Raw genomic sequence first — 15,414 nt, 5'->3', positions numbered from 1 at the left:
TGCCAGGTGCTATACTGTATACACTGTCTCACTCACAGGTAGGCATTGTCACCCCCATTTAAAAATTCCATAAAAACTAAGTCTTTCTGCCCTCAATGTTCATGCTTTTTTTCTATATATCATTTAGGACATGGGGATTAAGATACAGGAAAAGGAGAACATTCTGCAAGAATGCTGACGAGGAGGGAACAAAGAGACAGGATGAAAACAAGAGGGGATACTGACTAAGCTAAAAATGAAGGTGGCTGCCAGAACTGTACTTCTGACCAAAAGCCAAAAGTGATCTACAGGAAAGAGCTCACCCTTGGGATGGAGAATAAGAATAGGTTATAATAATAATAAGCAGTGTAATCCTGAGATTTAAAACCTAGATGCGTGAATCTCACACTCAAATGCCCTTTGGGACCCATAAGGCTGATGGATGTCAGATAACAGGAGGGAGTGGGATCGTGGGGGAACAAGAGGGTGCATATTGAGTGTACACCCCACATAAAGGATTCAAAAATCAATGAAAAATATCTCACACACATAAACACACGCAGAATTTTAACCAAACAAAACTATTCCTCCGGCAGAATTTGGCCCATGAGCCTCTGGTTTGTGCCTATGTGACTGCTCCAAATTCTGGAGAAAAGAGCTGACCATGCCAAAGACATAAGTAACAGAAAATATCCAGAAGAAACATAGTAATAAAAATCTGTAACAATCAGATTGGGTATCTAAGTTTATACTTAGGGTTCACCTTAATTCATCAGTTAAATTTAACTCAACAAACCTGCAAATATTTACTGATTATTTGTAGATACAAAGTAATAACCTCAGTGTTTGGGCTTAGGAGATGGAGTAAGTCACTGCTTCTGTACTTTGGTATTCAGTTCTCAGTTCAGGTCCTTTGAAGTTTTCTGAATGGACCATCACACTTGTTACAAAATATCCTTCCTCATTTGTTCAGGAGAAAATCAGTCCCTCATGTTCTCCATGATTTAGATCTCATCTTCACATCCATTCAGCTTTGAACCTATCATAGTCATGTTATGGCCTATAATCTAAAATTGCCTCCTGTCTATCTACATAAAAACTCTGATTTCTGTAGTCATAGGTGACAGGAGAATAATTTGTGTTTAAATTCCAGTGCCTACCCAGATTCCATTAAAGATGCTCAATAAATATTCACTGAACCCAACACTGATGTTTTTTAAAATGTATTCAAAAATTCCTTGATTCTTTCCTTCAAAAAAGTGAATTCTAATTCCCCTATCATTGAGAGTGGTCTGAATTAAGTGACTTACTTTTAACAAACTGAACAGTGGAAGTAATGACTTACAAGACTAGATCTTAAAAGGCATTAGAGCTTACCCCTTGCTCTCTCTTGGATAACTTGCTCTGGGGGAAGCCAGCTACTGCTTTATGAAGACATTCAAGCAGCCCTATGGAAAGGTTCACATAGTGAGAAACTGAAGCTTCTTGCCAACAGCCAGTAAGGAACTGATGTTTCTTGCCAGGAGTTATACAAGTGAGCCATTTAGAAGTTAATTCTTGAGCTCAGTAAAGTCTTCAGGTGACTGCAGCCTTGACCAACAACTAGACTGCAACTTCCAGAAACAGAACCATCCTGCAAAACCACCCCCTAAACTCCAGGCCCACAAAAGCTGTGTGAAATAATAAATGTTTATTATTGTTTTATGTTGCTAACTTTTAGGGTAGTTTGTCAAGCAAATATATATAACTCACACATTTACTGAAAGTATCATTATATTATGATACACACACATCATTATATTATGTTGAAAGCCTAGCTGTTTTGGAATCTCTTTCACTTACCTCCATCCCCTCCTCCACTGCCCATTTTTGTCACCTCCAAAAGCCACTGATTCCCTTTTTTTCTGGATGTTAAAAATCCTAAATAGAACATTAAAAAGTCCTTTTACTCCTTGTGGGCCCAAGAAAGAGATTCATTAGGGGCAGATCTTTATCTTCTTTCTGGTAGGACAGATGTAGGAATTGATATTTTGGACCATCCAGACCTCTCATCAATGTATTCATAAATATCCTGATTTCACTTATGTATCGATTTATTCACCCAAGTGGATTTAAGTTATAGTCAGAAGTATCTGAAAAAATGAAGGACAACAATCAGAAGCATAAATGTCACCTAAGCAGGTCTTCAGATAAATCCACAAGTGGAAGTATTTCCAAACTTGTAACCAGAGGAAGGACGACCTTTGGTGACAGATGGAGTAGAGAATATTAGAATCAACAGGAGCAGCATTGTGAGAGACGTGAGAATGGTATATAGAATACCTTAGATGTTGGTTTCATTATAGTCTCTTCCCTGCTCAGCATACTTCCCAGCAGCTTTAGAACAGAAGCAGAAACAATGCATCCTTGTTTTGCAGAACATTGTTTCACAGAGAGCTCCTAGCAGAGTCTGGTACAGGCAGAAGAGTGAGCAACTATTGCTGCCAAAGGGACTGTTAGAAACTGCACATGACTTTGTGCATGGAATCTACTTCCCTTTCCTAGAGATTTTTGAAAGTAATGAGTAAATAAAGTGGCTCGGAATGGCCAATGCAAGTAAAGAAACAGGTAACATTAGGTCTTAGAAGTTTAATTTATCAATAAAAATCTTAAGTAGTAGAGAACTTATATCACAACTCCAGGAAAATTCTTCTTTAATTGTTTCCTGATCTGTAATATGGCAGATTAGAAAAAGAGCTTAGGTATTTGATCCCTTTTTCTAAAAACCACTCCCACTGGTGGGACTGAAATCTTATTATATTTCCCACCTGGCCTAAGACACACTTGATTACACTATAATATCTAATCCTCAGGTTTGTTAACTTTAAAATGGAGCTAATATTTATCTCATAAGATTGTTGAGAATTAAACAAAGTAATTTATGTTTAGAGATATACAAAAAGTGCTTAGTGATAACTGTCTTAGGTTGGGGTCCCTCGAATCTGACCCTTTGTCAAGGTGTTATGGGTTGAATTATGTGCCCCCTCAAAAGACGTTAAAATCCTAACTCCCAGTACTATGTATGTGACTTTATTTGGAAATAGGGTCTTTGCGGATGTAATGAAGTTGAGATAAGTTCATCAGAATGGATCCCTAATCTAACTAGTGCCCTTATATGAGAGGAAGATGGCTGGTGAAGGCAACAGAGACACAGGGAGAATACTATGTAAAGGTGGAGGCAGAGATTAGAGTGATGCATATAGAAACGAAAGAACACCATGGGTTGCCAGCCATCACCAGAAGCTAAGAGAGAAGCACAGAATAGTTTTCTCCTCAGAGCCCTAACAAGGAACTAACTGCAGCAACACATTTATTTCCAACTTCTAGACTCCACAACCGTGAGAGAATAAATGTCTGTTGTTTTAAACCACACAATTTGTGGTACTTTGCTACAGCAGCTCCAGGAAACTAATATACAAGGATTGGAGTATTCGTGGTTTGTTTTGAAGGAGAGACCAGGAGCCACTGATGGCAGGGTAGGGACGTGAGACAAGGAAGAGAAGGATGGTAATAGAATGGATATGGATTACCTCTGCAGATGGGGCTCAGTCCTTTTGCAGACTCCTGGAGACAATGTGCAAGATGCCTCAGAGTTGTCCTGTCTCTGGGGAATGAAAACATGGATATATTTATTAGTATAAATATTGGTGTGTTAGTGCTCTATGGCCCCTGTAACGAATTACCATAAATCTGGAGGCAGAAAACAACAGAAACTTACTCACTCACAGGTCTAGAGGCCAGAAGTCCGAAATCAGTATGACTGGAATCATGCAGTCAGCAGGGCCATCCTCCCTGCAGAGGCTCCAGGGAAGACTGTTCCCAGCCTCTTCCCTCTTCTGGTGGCTACCGCTCGACACGCTTGGCCTCTGTGGCCAAATTGCTTCCTCCTCTTATGTCTGTGTGAAGTCTCTCTCTGCTTAGCTCTTACAAGAACACAAGTGATTGCATTTAGGGCCCACCTGGACGGTCCAGAATGAATCTCCCCATCACAAGAATCTTAACTTAATCATCACACCTTTGGGTCCATGATGTCTTTGGAAAACACTTTTCTCATCCATGTATTTATCCATGAGCTTCCATTTGTCATCGGATGAATCTGCTCTCAGGGGTGAAAACTTCTTGGCACTTCTAGCCTGCCCTGCAGGAGTTGAGAAAAAGTCTTCAAGTGAAAAGATTCAAGTACTTGCAGAGGACTTTTTTCTGGCATGTAAGGAATGACAAGTGCTGAGAGGATGTCACTGGGACAACAAAAACACCTGCTACATTATTATTTTATTTTTTGTTATTATTTAGTTTTTTTGTTAACAATTTTAAATTGAGCGGGGAAGGGTAGAGCTCAGTGGTAAAGTGCATGTCTAGCATGCACAAGGTCCTAGGTTCAATTCCCAGTACGTCCATTAAAAATAGATAAATAAATCTAATCATCTCCCCACAAAAACAAAAAAACAAAACAAGTTTGCAAATGTAAATATCTAAATAAAAAATAAAAATTGAAAAATTTTTAATTGAATACTTAATCATTAGTTTTAATTATTGTTATCAGCTCTTTTAGCCTAATTTCCTGATGACCCACAATATAAATTATTTGCACTACCTGTGTAACCTTGCTTAGAAAATATTACCCACCTATCTGAACTTTGTCCTTTCCATAAGGGTCCATTTAAGTATACACTGCTTTGTCCTTTCTTCCAAAGTAGCTTTCTTTCATCTTTTTTAGCACCTATGCAATCTCTTATTAGTCTCTATTTGGTCACACATAATTATCTTTCTAACTATATATATGCATTTTTTTTTCTTAACTGTATTTTAACATTGTCAAAGGTAGAGGTCATAACATATCCATTTTCAAATTCTTGATGTTGGGGTTTTGGAGATTTACATTTATAATCTGGTCCCACTTAATAATTTCTCATAAGGATACATGAAGCATCTACTTTGAGACTGTTATGCACTTTTAGTTTCTTCAATGTCCCTTGTTGTAACTTGTATAAATTATCTTGTGGGACAGGAACACCAGAAGCCTTATTGTCCTATGACCACCTAGTGACAGTTTTCAAAGCAGTTTGCTGGTAGAAAACAGAAGAACTGTAATACGGTGAATGGCCAAGAAAGCCATGGCTTATTTCCAAAGATCTCTGGAATGTCAGGATTCTAGCTATGGGTAAATGAATGAAATAGGGACTGCTGGAAGAGGCACAAGTGAAGAATATAATTTGGTTTTGAACACGGTGATTTGATGTTCCATGGAGATGTCCAGGAAGTAGGTGGCTACAAGACTGAAGCTTGAGGGAGAGGTATGGACTGGACAAACTATTTGGGAGTCTCTTTGCAGTAGGTAGATGAATGAGATCATGCCTGAAGAGCAAGTAGAGCAAGAAGAAAAGTAGAAAAGTAGGCCAAGAGTAGAACCCCGAGAATCACCTGCATTGAAGAATCAGGAGGAAGAGGAATGGAAGGAGGAGAACCTGGAGAAGAGACTGTTAGGGGAGTCAACAGAGTCAAAATTCTAATGTGAGAAAGGAGAAATGCAGCAGAGAGATCTAGTGAGGTTACAAAAAAAAAAAAAAAAAAAAAGAAAAGAAAAAAAAGAAAAAAAAAGAAAAGAAAAGAAAAAAGAAATAAAAAAAAAAGAAAAAAGAAAGAAAGAAAGAAAGAAATCTAATCCACATACACTTAAAAAAATTTCACAACTTGGAAGTTTTTGGTGATCTTAATGAGAGCAATTTCAGTGGAATTTTATGGGAAGAATCTCCAAAGGGCTCACAGGAATCTCTTGGGACAATCCCTGTGAAGATAGTTTGGGGTAGCCCAGTAACTCTTCTTAGCTCAAGTGTACAGGAAAGCTATGGAAGATCCAAGGGTCTAGAGCCCAAATTGAGCTCAGCAGTGGATTGACTGAATGGGAGGTGACACAAAGCTGGGAATGATATAACTGAATAACCAGATTACATTCGTAGGAATCATGTAAACTTCCATTTGTTGAGTTTAAAAAATAGTTCGCTCAAATTCAAGATGGGAGAAATTTAGCTTGGCAACAATTGCTTAAAAATGATCCAAAAGTTTTAGTTGATTATAAACTTAAAATGTGCCAAGAGTATGATTTAATTCTTAAAAAAGCTAGCACAAGCTTGAGCTGTGATACTAGAGAAGAGGAAGAGGAGACACCAGGAAAAAAACTAGGTTTTTTTGGAAGTAAACACAAGCAGGGAAGGAGGAAAATAAAACAGTAAACAAAAGGAGATGGGTCAACTATTCTCAAATTTTAAAAAAAGACAGAGAAAAAAAAGGAGATGGGGTCATTAGAAAAAAAATTAAGGATGGAAGAGATCTGAATATATTTATAGGCCAAGGAGAAAGATCCATACAGAAGAGAAGGGATAATTAGTGATACAGGAGTCTGAGGAAGCTGGGAGAAGTTGGTTTTGAATTGAAATGGGGATGTCTCACCCTTGGAGAGACTGGAGGGAAGGCTTGAAAAGATAGGAGTGACCACAAATAAGTTGTTATGTTTGGAAAGGAATTCAGACACTTGGGAAGAGCACAGGCTAATGTTTTCAATTTGATGAAGTAATACCCCAGTGGGACAGGTTCTGCTGTTTCTGAGAGTGTGTGCGGAAGAAGAGAGAGCAATAGGGAAATTGGGGGAAGCTGGAAGGGAGGGAAAGAAGAGTTCCAGATGGAATGGGATTCTTGGTCTTTGAAATGAGATCCAGCAATTGGTCTCAGTCTCTTTAAGACCAACCCACTAGGGAGCTCAGAATCTTTTGAGCCTCTGCTGGCTTTTCTCCCCTGGCTCAGGAATGCCCCGCCAGACTCAGTGTCAGGGATGCGTTCAGCATCACAGACTTCTAAATTATTTTTATTTTATTAATAACCCGAAGTGGAATTCTTAAATTTATTCATCAAAAAAAAAAATCTTTGAGAGAACCGTTTTGAAAAACATATTCTCATAATGCATAAATCATCCTATTAAAACTAATGGCTTTGGCGAAATTACTAAGCAGACAGAATTTACAGAAAGGTAACAGTTGTAAAATACTGAAATGCAGTCATAACTGATTTAACTCTTTACCAGACAATGGTTAAAATTAAGGCAAAAAGTGTTTCAAAGTAAAACATTAAGAATCAGAGACTTTTGAGTGCCGGAAGGTCCTGAGAAATCATTAGCCATTCCACAAACACGCCTAATAGGGCCTACCGAGGGCCAGGCGAGAGGGCGGGTATTACACAAAAAGAGTAAGCTCTTCTCTGTCCTCGCGACTTTACGGGAGGAAAGCTGACTACAAAAATTGGAACCTATAACAGAAAGATGAGACGAGCTACCTCCTACAACAAGATGAACATGAGGAGAGGCACAAAATGCAGTAAGGTGATTGAAAAAAAATCAAGTCCTTTCGTTCTAAGAGAAGGAGTCCGATTTCCTGAAGAATTTTAAGGAAATAGGACGGGAATCAAATATTCAGAGACCCTGTAAAGTAACCCCTGGGGACCACTCGCCTTCGGCGGTTCAGGGTTCCGTCAGGGGCGTGCAAACCCGGGCGCCTCGGGCCCAGGGCCGCAAGAACGCGACCGCGAGAGGGCGCGCGCCCGCCCTGTCTACGGAAGTCCCGCCCCCATTTCCGGCGGCGGCGGATTGAGAGGGGCTGGGACTAGACGTAGCTTCCGGCTTGCACTGTGTTGCTGGTTCCGCACGTGTGTCGTCCTTTCGGGATTCGCGGGTTACAGCTGCGCCTGGTGGATTTGTCCGGCCGGGACCACCTGCAGACTTCAGGATGAAAGCCGTAAGTGTCTCCAGAACCCTGGTCTCCTCAGCTAAGGACTCCTTTGCCTGACAGTCGCTGCTTGGTGTAGCTTTTCGGCGGGTTTTCGCCCTTATATGGAGGATGGTGGCCTAGATTAGGGGCTCCCTCCTGGCTCTAGGAGCTGTCAGCTTCCCTGCCCTTAGACCTGGCTCCTCCTTCATGGCTCACTGTGAGCGCTTGGCTTCAGGGGGCCGCCATGAGAACTGAGACCTGAAACGAGTCCATTTCCCCGTCCCGCCCCGCCTGAAGTATAAGGAGATAGGAAAGCAAGTAGTTTCTGAGTGAGAGGTCACCAACAGGAAAGTTGGAATCCACAGACCTGTATTCATTTTTGTTTTCTTTAGTTTAAGGGTCTTTGACAAGTCACATTATGTTTTTAAGCCGTAGCTTCATCAGTAATATGAGGATAACAGCAGTTACTAATTAACTAGGCTGTTAGAGGTAATAAGTTAAGAGCACTTTGTAAACAGTAAAGCGATGCATAAATACCAGTTGTTGCTGTTAAAACAGTCAGCATTTTACCCTTAGTATGCCAAACTACAGGTGTTAAGCTAGCTTTGAATAACGATTTACCGCTAGCTCAGTGGTTCTTCACCTTGTTTTGAATCTTAGACTCCTTTGAGCAGCTGTGGATTCTGGTCACAGAAAGAACCTCTGATTGAGTAATTGATGACCTAGTGCCATTCTGTAGGATTAATGCCATAGTTTGGTTTTAACTCTTATGTGTGTAAGATCCATGACTGTGAGACATTAAAGTTGTGGAATTGGTCCGATGAAATTTATATATCAGTTCTCTTTAATCTGATTTTAAAAATGAAGTAATATAAATTTCTGAGTATGCAGTGTGCCTGTTGTTGTTGTTTCCTAGAGAAGAAATAAAAAACAGGTCCCCAGCTTTCGGAAGTTGCTAAAAACTAGTAAAGTCAAACTTGAAAACAAGCTAAAAAACAAACAATTTAAACAACAAAGCACTCTCAAGAAGTACCGAAAAGAACAGAGGAAACTAAGGCAAGCTGTAAGAGATGCTGTGTCTAAGAAACCTGTTCCACTGGAGGACCCAAAAGAAAAACGACCAGGTAATTGTGAGAGCATTCACGTGCTCCAGTTTCCATTGATTTGTTCTAAAATGCTCTTCATGGAATAACTTTGCTTTCTAGTAATCACTCTTCTTGTTCTCAGATCTTCTGAAGAGTAGGTAAAGATAGTAGTCCTATATGAGGATCACAATCAGTACGAGAAAACATTTCAGTACAGTATTCACAGTAAGAAAGAGCTAGCCCTGCTTTTAGTTTGTCTGGAAAGTATATCTGAAGATACAATACATACTTAGGAAAACAAACTCAGAGTAGCCATGTAAGTAAATGTTGGGCAGCATGCCAGTGCTGCCACTTTCCCATTAGTGAATGGCACTTAGTTAAGGTAGGAACTTTTTGCTGGGGCATTCTTTGCTGTGTTGCCAAGGTTCACTTAGTTTTCTGGACTTCTGGCTTTCTTTTCACTTGGAAACTTGGAGTGAATTTGAGCAGTAATTGTCAAGCTTATTCTTTTGTAAACCTATTTAGGAACTCCCAAATACTCAAAACAGGTAAGGATTGTGACTATTTTGAGTCAGACCAGTTTTTCTGCAACGTTACTGGTACTTTCAGGGTATTCACATTTGATTATATCCAACTCTTCATTCTTCCCATGCCCATCTCATTCTCCTAACCTATTTAGTTTGAGCCTTTGGTAACATGTTATTGTGATACATAAAAGGCCACGGGACTGGAAGTCAGGAAACTTGAGCTTTTCTCTTGATTTTGTTACTTACTAGCAATGTGGCCTTAGTTGGTCACTTATTTAATCTCCAGGTATTTCATCTATAAGTGAAATGCAGTGGTTGAGTTAGATGCTTTTTAAGATCTCTACTGGCTAAATTTCAGAAGAATTTAAAGAGCATGATGTGTTAATAATTATATATTAAAAATAAAAACAAAAGATTTCTTCATTCTTACATGTTGAGCATCTAAATGAAGTCTCTCAGGCAGTTGTATATAGGAATATAAGGTTCAAGGGAAAGATCTGGGTTGGAGAGAATAGTTTTGGAAATTATCAGCATATCCATGGTAGTTGAAGCCTCAGACCTGGGCAGAATCATCATGGAGACTGTGTAGCAAGAGAATAAAGAGAACTTCAAACAGAATTTTAAGGAACCCTAGCATTTAAGAAACAAACAGAGGAAGAAAAACCTGTATTGGGATTTGAGAAAGAGCCAGAGTATTAGGAAGAAAACTTGAATTGTACAGTGTTTCAGAAATCAAAAGAAGAATAATTCAAAAAAAAGAAGGAAACTCTTTATGTTCTAACATGAAATAGTCTGTAAAATAAATTTTTAAGTTTAAAAAAGAAGTGAAAATTTGTATTGAAGCGTTCACTCACTTGAAATTATAGGCTATCACCACATGTGAGGTAGGCTTACACCATTTGAGTGAAAAAAAAATATGTATGTATACTCATAAACTCATGTAAGCTGTCACAGGAAGGATTAAAAAAAAATGAACTTTCCTTTGACCCAACAATCCCACTTCTAGGAATTTGTTTTGTAATTATTTGAAAAAATTTGCCTAGAGTTTATATGCCCAAGCATGTTCTTTGCAACATTGTTAACGTTAATAATGGCAAAAAAAGAAAAAAGGAAGAGAGAAACAAAGAAATACCACAACCAAAAACTGATTGTTAAAATAAATAATATAAATGTACAATATGGTGGAATACTATACAGCTGTTAAGACTGAGGTAGAGCTGTATTCTAGCTATGGTATACGAGATCTATGCAGCCAGTGATACAGTTATCCTCATTTCCTACTTTGTTCATATTTTTTCTTAGCAGCCACTTATTTTTCTCTTGTATGAAAGTTTAACTAGTTTAGAATATATTTTAAATTTTGGTAAGATATTGATGAATTGCCTGCTGGAAAATGACCATCCTAAAATGTTAATATAAAATCAATAGATGGGAGAAGTTGATGATATAAGGGGAAAGAGGACTTAAATGGTAGAACAAGTCCAGTGAAGGCAAGAATTTTGGGGATCCAGAGCACAGGAGGAAAAGTGCCTCTTCCAGTGTAATGTGAAGGAAAAAGGAAAAGGTGGATGCAGATGCTCTTGAATTCATTGTGGGAAACTGCAGGAGTTTTTAGCTTATAACTTTTCTTAGTGACATAGGAAGCTGGATCCTCTGATGCTTGTGAAATGACGTAGGTGATGGGATTAGAAGTGTGATGATAGTCAGAGATTTGAAAAGGTAGTCTAGGGCAGAGAGAAAGTAGACCAGGGAAATAAATCAAATGCTGGTTAGTTTTGAGAAATGACAGACTCATTTAAGGTAGGTCAGTGTTTCATTCTGTGCAGCATGTACATTTGTATAGTGATATTTACAAGTGTTAGTGGATTCAGGAACAATTATAAGGTTCATTAGGAAAGATGCTAAGATTGGCTTGTTTATGGGTGGATCCTTAGTGGTTAGAACAGTGCTGGCACTTAGTGGTTATTCATTTTTTACTGAGAGAGAGAGAAGGAGAACGAGGGACAAAGAGAGTAGTTAGAATGATCTGTAGTTGGAATCTTGTTAGATGTGAATGCCTAAAATGTAGAAGGGGAAGTAGTTGAGGATATTGACAGGAGGATGTTTGAAGTGATAACCATGCAAACTAAGCGACTATCTAAGTAAAGATAGAACACATTGGTAAATTAAGTAGGATTAACTGAAGGTCTATATATCTGGTCAGGAAGTGTAGTGAAATAACTGAGTGAGAGTCAGAAGGACAACAGGTTGTGGTCAGAGTGGAGTGAGCCAGGGTTTGGGGTGTGGCCCTGACAAGGGGGTGGCTGAAGTGGAATGGAAAGTCTTTGGAGATCAGACAGAGTTGAAGGGCTAAGTCATTGATTGATTGCTTCTCAGATGCTCTGAAAGACATTGCAGAATGGGTGGAGACATTTATTTTTTGGTTGTTACAGTGACCTAAGAATGCTGCTGGAATTTAGATTTCAGAGATCATTTTGCCTAGCCCACGACACCAAAGTACAACAGAGAATTGTCCTGCCTAGCGTGTCAGTAGTGCTTCCATTTGAAAACACTGGGCTAAGGTATTAGGAGCATAAGCTTTTCCTATTGGACACACAAAAATTCAGAGTTCTATATTTCTAATACTTGTTCCTCATTTTTTCTTTCTTTCTTTTTTTTTTTTCTGTGGAATAGGTAAAAGGATTGAGAGGGAAGAGGAAGAAGAAGAGGAAGCCCTTCCTTTAGATATGATGGATGAAGATGACTTACAGTTAATGAAGGATTTAGGACAAAGAGCATCTTTTCTAACGAGAGATCTTTCTTCTAGGTAATACTTCATTTACATTATGATCACTCACGTCCTTTCAGTGTTAAAAACTTGGTTGTGAATTTTGCTTAGGTGGTTATGGCAAGATGCTGCTCAGCTCTGAACACAATGTTTACAAAGAGTAAACCCTATTCAGTTTATTTCCTAAATAAAGAGAGTTCATGAATAAAACAAGTTGATTTTATCTAGTGCATATCTTTATTTCTTTTGAGTCTTAATAGTGAAATGAAGTGAATGGGTGAAGTATGCTGTTCTCTATGTCCATGATCTCAGTCTTTATTACCCTATTAAGTAGGTATTATTCCCAGTTATAGAGAGGAAACTAATGCTTTCCCATAGTCACAAGTAGTGGATCTGAAATTTAAACTTAGGTATTTCAATCTCCTAAGTCTGTGCTATGCTCTGAAGGTTTTTGGTAAAGTAAAATAGCATGATGTCACCCTTGGCTCTGTGGATTTTTCTTCAAAAGAAAAAAAAATCTATTTGTTATCTAAAGGGAAAACTAAATGTAGCTATGGTTGAGTCTTACAGTAGACTGTACAACTCATTTATTCATTTACTGTTTGAATGCCTGCTATGTTCCTGGTCTAGGTGTTCATATCTCTATGCCTTTTAAAGATTTGGTTATTGGTTTATTTTTCTGCACTTTAAAAATGATAGGTCTCTAGGTTCCTTTTTAAATAATACATTCAAACTAAAAATTAGGTTTTTTTTCCTTCAGTGAGCCTATTCACGCCAAGAAACGAAAGCATGAGCGTGTTATAGATAAATATGAAAAAATACCAAGAACCCTGCAAACTGCACCAGAGAAGGAACTGATTCACTTGCTTCCTATCAAAGATAAAAGTGGTATAATCCCACAAACCAGGGAGAAACCAGGTGAGTCTCATCAGCCCTTGTATTAGTTACAATTTTAGCCCCTTACCAACATCACATTTTTTTTCACTCAAAATTTAATTTTATTTTGACTTTTACGCATAGCTACAAAAAGGGGTAGCTCCAATTTGTCATATAGCAAGCTTAGTGGTTTTGGCCAGAAGTAGAGATGATTATCTCAGGTGCATTATACTGTGAGTACAACTGAAGCCACAAGGTTCAGGTGATTCTTTTCAGAGTGTTTCATTCTAATTCTGTTGTTTCTAAAATTAGAGCATATTAGTCATCCCTTATTAGCTTTTTTTTCTTATATGTATTTTCTATGAAATAAACACACAAAAGTCGAGATATCAAAGATGTGAAATTACATGGTTTATCACAAAAACACACCCATAAAACTACCATCTGGGCAAGAAAGAAATACTCCCACCCAGCACCCAGAAACTTCCCTTGTGCTCCCCTCAGTCACTGATTGCTCCCTCCTAATAAAAGTAACTATTTTCATGAGTTTTTATGGTAATCACTTCCTTGCTTTACTTTGTGATCACCACTTAAGTATATTATTGCATTTTTAATTGCATGTTTTCTATATAGTTATTGACAGTAACCAAGATGAAGAGGATCAGGAAGAGACGGAACCTGAGGAAGGTAATAGGGTGCATTTTTCTAGTTACTAAATTGTTAATTGAGAATTACCTTTTTTTGTATAATAGTTAATTTTAGATAAAATCTGGAATGTGCAGTTTGGAGTACTGGTTATTTCAAGGTCATTTTGAACATTTTCCCACATTTTGAAAGTCTCACCTTGTGTAATTTGATTCTTTATTGCTTTTATTATGGAACATTTTGTGCAGTTATGTTTATGATGGCTAGGCATGCATGAAGAGTCTTGTGAATTGTTACTATTTTGAATTTCTTTTTAATTTTAGGTGAAAGACCTGCCTACAAATAACTATTAACTTTTTAGCTTTAAATTACAAAAGTGAATCTGTGTTATGAAACCATTTTGATTCTTTGTTACAACAATTTTATATATGCCTGCTTTATGTAATTGAATGTGGTTTTCTAATGGCTGGAAGAGTTCTAATCAAAGTTAAACTTAAAGAACATATTTTATTGTTTGAAACTGTATTTGTTTAGAATTTGTGATAGAACAAACTTATTAAATTTTACTTTCTCTTAGCAAATCTTATTAGTGTAAATGAGATTACAGGTCAGCTATTTACCTGTTTTCAGGCCTCCTTTGTAAGAGACTCACTACAGAGCATGCTTGTATGCTTATTAAATTTAGTTCCCTGTGAATTTCTTAAGGCGGATGTATTTTATTTCAGATGATTGTATAGAGTTGAAAATGAAGGAGCATATTCTTTTTTATTTTTTAAAAAAATAAATCAGATTGCTTTTTTCCTTTAATTAGAATGAATTATTGTGGGTTTGTTAGCACAGGTAAGAATATGAACTGTCAAGTCAGACTACCTGGGTTTGAATCCCATTTCTGCCTGGTGTATGAGCAAGTTACTTTCTCTTTGCCTCGGTTTATCAACAAAGTGGAGTCAGTGATAGTACTTGCTTCATATGATTGTTGAGAGGATGATATGTAGTAATCATGGTCTATGGCAAGTGCTCGATAAAAGTTAGCTCTCATTATGACTATTTGTTACTACAAGAAAATTATTTTACTAATTAAGTAATGCTTGTAAATAAAGATGCTTGTAAATAAAGAAATGTTTAAGAGGGGAAAGTTAATCTGTTTCAGAGATCATTGAAGAACCCATTCGAGAGCTGACATTAGAAGAACATTTAATTGAAAGGAAGAAGAAACTACAGGAGAAGAAAATGCATATTGCAGCCTTGGCATCTGCCATAATATCAGATCCAGAAAGTAATGTAAGTATAATTAATTTCTTTAGACTCTTCATATTAGATACGGTGTAAGTGTCTAATCTTTTAAGATTCTCTTGTTAGCTATAAGCACCCATAAGAAGGAACAGCATTAACAAAATGTAGTAACTGAGTTAGAATAAGAGAGTAGACAGAACTTTAACCTAATCCTACATCTGAACTTCATTTCTTCTGTGAGTTTAGAAGAGTCATTTAAATACTCTGAGTCTTGTTTTCTTCATGTCTAAATGAAGATACTGGACTTAATGTTGTAATTCTAAAAATGGTGTAAGTGTAAAAATTAGTAATACTAGAGAGGAAGTACCAACTTGCTGATTTGCTTGACTGAACTATAGAGTTATTAAGAAACATACTACACAAAAGTCAGTGAAATTAGTACATGGATATGTAAGTGGAAAATATTTTTAAGTGAAAAAGACTGAAGAATTGAAATGAATTACCAGTGG

At 37.5% G+C, this 15,414-nt stretch overlaps 1 protein-coding gene across 1 annotated transcript in view; it reads left to right on the top strand.

The window, feature by feature from the left end:
• Nucleotides 1-7,671: 7,671 nt before the first annotated feature.
• Nucleotides 7,672-15,414, top strand: part of NOC3L (NOC3 like DNA replication regulator) — a 35,870-nt gene continuing 28,127 nt past the window's right edge. Inside the window, exons 1-6 of the mRNA XM_010974308.3 lie at nt 7,672-7,799; nt 8,689-8,896; nt 12,058-12,190; nt 12,912-13,069; nt 13,661-13,714; nt 14,823-14,953. Coding sequence (XP_010972610.1) covers nt 7,791-7,799; nt 8,689-8,896; nt 12,058-12,190; nt 12,912-13,069; nt 13,661-13,714; nt 14,823-14,953 — 693 coding nt within the window. The 5' untranslated portion in view covers nt 7,672-7,790. The remainder of the gene's footprint in view (nt 7,800-8,688; nt 8,897-12,057; nt 12,191-12,911; nt 13,070-13,660; nt 13,715-14,822; nt 14,954-15,414) is intronic.

This window comes from Camelus dromedarius, chromosome 8 (genome assembly GCF_036321535.1).
Source record: "Camelus dromedarius isolate mCamDro1 chromosome 8, mCamDro1.pat, whole genome shotgun sequence".
NCBI classification, from domain to species: domain Eukaryota; kingdom Metazoa; phylum Chordata; class Mammalia; order Artiodactyla; family Camelidae; genus Camelus; species Camelus dromedarius.
The sequence above is the reverse complement of the archived record's forward strand: the minus strand, read 5'-3'. Positions and strand labels throughout refer to the sequence as shown.